Source organism: Acanthisitta chloris, unplaced genomic scaffold (assembly GCF_000695815.1).
Source record: "Acanthisitta chloris isolate BGI_N310 unplaced genomic scaffold, ASM69581v1 scaffold44260, whole genome shotgun sequence".
Classification (NCBI taxonomy): domain Eukaryota; kingdom Metazoa; phylum Chordata; class Aves; order Passeriformes; family Acanthisittidae; genus Acanthisitta; species Acanthisitta chloris.
In genome coordinates this window covers 444-7,628 of record NW_008651888.1, presented here as the reverse complement: position 1 = coordinate 7,628, position 7,185 = coordinate 444, and the positions used below count along the sequence as shown (strand labels likewise).

Below are 7,185 nucleotides of genomic sequence, written 5' to 3'. Positions count from 1 at the left end.
TCAAACATTCACTGTCCTTTGGAGATTTCACATTTTACATTAAATATTCTTATTATGCCAGTGTTTGTACTGAAAACCAAGAAATCTACAGTAGCACCAAGCTGTTCCACAGTGCTTTATCTAAGTGCCTCAATTGTCCCATCGGATGTAAGCCTAGCCAAAACAAACCGGATTTTAATTTATTTTTCATTATTAAAACTACAGATCTTTCACCAGTGAGACTTTACTGTATTTCACACACCCTGAAAACTACAGTAAGTACAGTATTAAAAAGCAGGAAAGACAAAGAACCTTCTCAAAATCTTTGCAATGTATTTAAAAATACTTATGCCACTTCTTTTTGATTCAAGAGGCTAATTTTTGATTATGGAACTTTTCATAAAATTCCAAGTCTTTTGTGTTTAAGGATGGTTTTACAGTCTTCAATGATTTCACAAAATGCTCATGTTTTACAGCAGTTGCTTCAAGTCCATTCTCTTGCAATGCCAACAAAGCAGCCTTTAAAAGAAAAAGAATAAACAATTTGAAGTGCTTATCATGTTTGAAGTTTCAAAGAACTTAATTTTAAGTATTCTAAAATATTTTCCAAGGAGCCAAGTGTTAGGTAAAGCATCCGAAAACAGCATTGTATAATTTATGGTTATTTAACAATAGATAAACATCAAATAAGGTTATTGTAACTTTGTCATTCACTTTTTTTTGATGTGGATTAGACAATATGTCTTTATACATTTGGATTTTCTTCCTGGTCTTCTCTCTTTTATACAACTCATCTCACATTCTGGATTTCTCTTCCCAATTTTTTTCATCTCTAGTCTTGACAACACATGCTAATGTCACCTAAAAGTGCTGCAGTTGTGTGCAGTACACAGAACACAACTCACCCAGATGTGAGTGGGGATTAGAAAGGGCCATGTGAAATGAAGGGCAGCACAGCTCCTCCTAGTAAATTATCACAGAAATATTTTATTCTTCTTTGGCTTTTTTATTTACAGATTAACCCTTGTTCAGTGCTGTTCCACTCGTTCTCATTATTTTTTCCATCCAAACTGCAAAAGGATCCATACTACAGATGGCTTGGTGACACCTAAGAGTTAGCTCTTTTTTCATTGAGAGCTTTGTCATTTGCAGTTTATTTCACAGCTTAACCAGGAGTATTTCTTACCTCCTTGCACAGATTTTCAATATCAGCTCCAGAGAAGAGGTCTGTTAGGAGTGCCACATCTTGCAATGACACATCAGTGTCTAATGGAATCTTTTCTGTGCAGATTTTCAGAATGGAAAGTCTTCCCTGTAAATTGGAGCATATTGTAAAAGAAAACAAAATCAAGCACACCAATAATTAATCCTTCTCCAAAGCAGTACCAAACTTGAAATTAGAACCAAGGAAAATCCAGAAGAGTACCAAGACTACTTGTTTTTGGTGGAAGAATAAAATACTATTCATGGAGATACTTTTATGATAATCTCATACATTAAAGCCTGTTACTCAGGTACTCATTACTTCATTAAAACACAGTATTTTAGACTGAAGAGTCCATACTTGTGCTTTGGGTCAACTCTTTGCTTTGTGAAGCTCAGGACAAGTAGCTACATTACCCTTGGGAGCAGGATACAAAAATTATTTGAAGGAAGGACAGACAATGTGCTGTGGTACTTCCAAAATTGTAGCTGGATTTTGTAAACACAGAATTATTCCAGATTTTGTCTATTTTCTAGATGCAATACTATACCTACATACAGCAGCTAAAATATACTGGTGTTTAAATTGCAAATGTATTTATTCCTTTTTGAATTTCTTCATTGTACCTTGAGTTTGGCGACTGATCTTCAGTGAACCATCTATCAGTTGTTAAATATGTTACAGCTCTGAAAGTCAAGTATCTTGGCAATTAATATCTCTCCCTTTAAAGCCATGTATGGATGTGTAATACATCACCTTCAGATCTGGAGGTGGAATATAGATCATCTTGTCTAGCCTTCCAGGACGGAGTAAGGCGTCATCCAACATATCTGGTCTATTTGTTGCAGCAACTACCATGAAATCTTTGTTCAAAGTTTCCTGAAACTCTAACTGAATAAGAGATCACATAAACAAATTAGTGAGATGTGGTTAAGACAGATAATATCTAAAGATATTAGTTAACTACGAATGAGAAGAGGGAAGGGCAAAAAGATGATGCATCTTTACATGTAATTATTTTCCTTTCAGTATTAATTTTTAATTGTTATTGAGATAAAACATTGCCTTGGTGCAGGCAAGATTACATGAGAACGAAGAAATATAGTTAGTAACTGCCTTGACAATAAATAGAGACTTTTCTTTGGACAGATGGTAAGAAAAACCTTTTATATACAAAAATACATTATCCTGCAATTCTGGAACTGTTTTCTTTAATTTCCTACCAGAGAGTCTCATAAGAAAAAGACAGAAATTTAAATACAGAAAAGTTAAGTATTAAATGTTGTGAACTACTCACTGAAAAGTGAAGGTACAACTTTTTGTCTGAAGAAATAACTGATCATTACTGTGCTGTTTTGTATGCAAAAAGTGTGAGACAGAACTGCAAATCAAGTAGGGGAAATGCTCATAAAAAGTAAGTTCAGGGAGGAATTTGTACAGTAGTGAGAATAGCACAATCAGTCTAAAAAATTACTTTAGTGTCAGAGGATTTTTGTGACAGAAGACGAACACTAGTAATGAACAAATGCTCATTAGCCTGTGTGGGTATCCTGTTCAAACAAGGTCTCACTGAGGAGCACAGTGTGTGTAAAAACAGTCAGCAGCCTATATATGCTATTTTCTACAAACTAGAAATTATTACAGAGTAAAAGAGCATCTTGTATATTTTTGAGGATTTAAAAAGTATGAATGCCAACAACTAAAATTTCTGGAACAACTGGAAAGCATTTATCATTCTTCCTATATGGGAAAGGGAACAAATACCTTCATTTCCTCGTCACTTTGTTCTTGGCACTGAGCTTCAAGCTGTAACTTGCCTCCTCTTCTTTCTGTGACTTTCAGCCCAACACCATCCAACTCATTGAGAAGAACAGAAAGAACTCGCTCAGAGACACCACGGCCAGTCCTGCAGTGTGATCGAGATCCCAAGATGGAATCAATCTCATCTAGGAATATTATTGCTGGAGTGTTTGCTCTTGCTTGGCGAAAAACCTGTTAATAAAGTAAGACATTAATGCATCTTTCTGTCAGGTGAGGTGAAAAAAAAACATTTACATATACTATGTATTTGATTACTTAACTTTAAAGGTACATTTGTAATAATTCACAAGAGCTGTTCTGGCTTATATTTACCATAGGCAAATTCTGCTTCTTATTTATATTCTTGAATGAACTGAAAATGAAAGGGTAGAAACACTTTCAAAGTTTAAAACTTGCATACTTTTAGGGATAGATTCTCACTTGATATAAATGTGACTCTCCAAGCCATGTCTATTTAATCATCACAAGAGAGCTCCATCATCTTTTCAGTCACACAATTTAGGTCTAACTAATACTTTACAGAAATCAAGCAAAAATAAACTACTGACCTTAATCAAATTAAAAACTGTACCTGAGACAAAATCTTCTCTGAATCTCCAACGTAAGGTGAGAACAGGTCAGCACCACTTACAGAAAGAAAAGAACAGTGACAGCTCGTGGCCACAGCCTTCACCAGTGTGGTTTTGGCACACCCAGAGGGCCCATAGAGAAGAATTCCCTTGGGATGAGACAGGCCCATCCTAGCAAAGGCCTGAGGGAACTTCATAGGCCATTCAATACTCTGTCAATACATACAAAAGGGATGAAATTCTTAGTAACAAGACTAGAGTTCATAGGCAATCAACCAAATTGGCAAGCACTTTATTTCCTCTCACTGATACAAACATTAATTTGAAATCAGAAAATACTAATTTGGTCTTTCTTCACATAATGCCCCTTCTTAAAGTTTCCATCTCAAACAGAACAAAAGGCAGTCCTGAAGAGATGATACCCAAGAACCATCTCTGTCTAAATATTCAGGAATAGACAAATCAACTGGCTACAAGTCAAGCACTTTCAGCTAATAAAAACCATACTCACTTTCTCATGACATTACTATGTTTGGTGGTGTAATAACTTGAAATTGTAATAACTTAATGTAGTATAAGAAAATGTTTAAAATACAATTTATAATCAGGTAAACTGCAAGAGAATTCCTTCCCATCATGCAGCACACAGAATACCTGAGTATATGCTTGTTAGAAACTAGCTGTTGATCTAAATTTGTTGTGTATGTTACCTGTTTTAACTTTAATTTCACATCTTCAAGACCACCAATTTGCTCCCAAGTTACAGGTTTACACTCTGTTAGTCCAACTGCACTTCGAAAAGAGGATGGCTGAATTTTTTTAAAAGCTTCTTGGAAATCTTCCATGTTAATCACAGTTTCAGTTGAATCCTGAAAAAAACAAACAACCCAAACTAGATAAAGCACAATAACAATATTTTTATGTAATCCTTAAATATTGCATTAGTATGCAAAACACTTCACAAAAGGCCAAACACAACTAATAATGAAGCCAATTCCAGCCCTAATGAGCTTAAACACTGGACACAAAAATGCAACACAAAGTCAAATATGTTCACTTTAGTGGCAAGTTTTTACATAGGAAAAAACAAATTTTAACAGAAATCAATGTTTTAGAGAAAACTACTATTCCCTAAATTAAAGTTCCATTACAGAGTGATCTGCTAAATGAAATGGTTGCGATTTCAGGGTTACCACACACCAAATCCTATAATCTTCTGAACAGAAATAAAAAAGCTGCAACATCCATTCTCACCACACACTAGAGATGTAAGGCACTTTATCTCAAACAGCCCATAAACACCATTATCAAACTACAGATGCAGTAACAGAACTAACATGTGTTTTACAAAGGCACTTGCAGTTTTCAGGGCAAATCTACTTATTCACTGTTTTCATTCATCCATCTGGTTTCTTCTGAGATACCAGGCTCTAATTATTTTCAGTATTTGTTCTAGAAATGCAATGCTCTCTGTTTTCCTACCCAAGTGAAGACAGAGGGTTCTACCATTCTCTGTAGATACTCTGACTTTGGAAATTTAGCAAATATGGCTTCAAATTTCCACTCAGCCATTCCAGATGAAAAACCACACCAAATATGTCTCACAATTTTTGTGCAAGTCAAATGACAGTCACTATCACGAGCAGTTATATACTTATGTGTCAACCTAACTTCACTTTGCAATTACTAAGAAGTAGAATTCTAAATTAAATAATAAATGGCTTCAAAAGAGAGTTTTGGTAGACATAGCTTACTTTGCCAAAAAAGACTAAAATCTTTGTTTTGCACAATCCTGCAAAGGATGAGGATAAAAACTTTCAGCAAAGCTTTTCACCCAGAAAGGAGAAGAGTCTTTTCAGGTGAGAATTGAAAGGACTAGCAAAATGACAGATTTACACTAACAACACATTGGCCTTTTCCAGTATTTTAATTTGTGAGTCTTGAACTTGTTGAGCTTTCCAAGTAAAGCTGAGTGTTAATGAAGAAAGAGTCACACATGTATTACTGACACAGTTCTGGAGTGCTTTGCAGCCATACCAAAGAGCTGTGGAACAGAGCCTGCATAGCAGCTTCCCTGCAGAGTGCTGTAAGGTCAGCTCCAACGTACCCAGTCGTCATTTCTGCCAGCTTAGCCAGATCCACCTCTGCAGAAATGGGCATAGTGGATGTGAGCAACTGCAGGATGGCTCTCCTCTGGGTGACTGTTGGGGTCCCAATGATAACCTAAAACAAATATAACCAACAAAAATTTTAAGCAGATATTTCATTATATTAATCTTATTTTACAGACTCAGGCAAGAAATTTTGTCTCTACTTTATATATACTTTATATATATAGATTTATATATATACTTACATCACAACTAAAAAGTTTTACAAGAAACCTGTTACCAGCACCATACAAACGAAAAATATTCAAAATACCCTTCATTTAGCCTTACTTCATTCACACTTACTTTCCAAGTGAGCAGTTTGTACAAATAATTGTTCACAACTCTGTCAGTGTTACCAAGTCCTATTTAAGGCAATTTCAACATAAGACTGAAATAATAATTCCCTTGCATCATAGGGACTCAATTAAATTCATACAACAGGAAAAAAATCAATTTGATAAACATTCATACATTATTAAAGCCCTGGTAAAACACCATCATAAAAATGTATCTCAGCAATCTACAAATCCTGGAAAACAATGAAAATGACAATTATGAAAGCATTAAAGAACTTGTCTAAACTGGATGACCCAGGGTTGTTTTTGGCCATAAACAATTCAAGCACTGTGTGTTGCATAAATCTAAGTGTTTTTTCTTCTTTTGACTATAAGGCTACAGAAGTTTTCCAGAGTATACCTAACCTCCGTTCCTGAAATCTGAATAGAAGTCTTGACACAACAGGTTACTGGTTCTCTGTCACAATAAACCTTTAAGGAGAGATGCATAAATATTCCATCTAGGATTTAAATGAAAAAAATCTAAGCATCTGTAAGCAAACAAACCCCCTCAAGAACAGGGCCATGTCTTTATGATAAAGAACATAAAGAGTTCCCTGGTGCATTTTCAAGTATATGGAGCTCTTGATGTCCTGAATAAAAACACCACATTACCCGTGTTGCAGCAAACTAAAGAAAGAAACAGGACACCTGTCTCAACAAGATCACACTGTGAAACCTGACTAGTAGACATATGAAAAACCATTACTTTATTAACCAAGTTAGCCAATTACCTCATTCCACCTCAATAAGGAGAGAAAAAAGTGAGTGGATGAACAACAGAGTTTATTTACCTCTCTGTCAAATCTGCCAGGTCTTCTCAGTGCAGGATCTAAGGCATCAGGCCTGTTTGTTGCTGCCACAACGACCATCTTACCCTCACTCCCAACACCATCCAGGAGTGTCAGCAGCTGAGCAACCATGCGATTCTCAGGAGCATTGCTGGAGCCTCCTCGTTTCGGGCACAAAGAGTCAATTTCATCAAAAAACAGAATGGTTGGGCCCTCGCATGACATTTCTCTGCCCTTTTCAAAGATTCTTCGCAGATGCTCTTCACCTTCTCCTGGTCTCGATCCATGGAGGGCTGGGCCACTGATGCCAAACAGGTAGGCACCCACTTCTTT

General features: G+C 35.9%; 1 protein-coding gene across 1 annotated transcript in view; it reads right to left on the bottom strand.

Annotated features, from left to right (window-relative positions):
- Positions 1-290: 290 nt before the first annotated feature.
- SPATA5L1 (spermatogenesis associated 5-like 1) overlaps positions 291-7,185 on the bottom strand; it is a gene marked incomplete at its 5' end in the record, with an annotated part of 7,330 nt that continues 435 nt past the window's right edge. The window contains 8 exons of the mRNA XM_009074894.1: positions 291-498; positions 1,166-1,291; positions 1,940-2,074; positions 2,948-3,175; positions 3,576-3,785; positions 4,284-4,442; positions 5,611-5,796; positions 6,856-7,185. The exon at positions 6,856-7,185 is cut by the window's right edge and continues 435 nt beyond it. Of these exons, the coding sequence (XP_009073142.1) occupies positions 346-498; positions 1,166-1,291; positions 1,940-2,074; positions 2,948-3,175; positions 3,576-3,785; positions 4,284-4,442; positions 5,611-5,796; positions 6,856-7,185 (1,527 nt within the window). The remainder of the gene's footprint in view (positions 499-1,165; positions 1,292-1,939; positions 2,075-2,947; positions 3,176-3,575; positions 3,786-4,283; positions 4,443-5,610; positions 5,797-6,855) is intronic.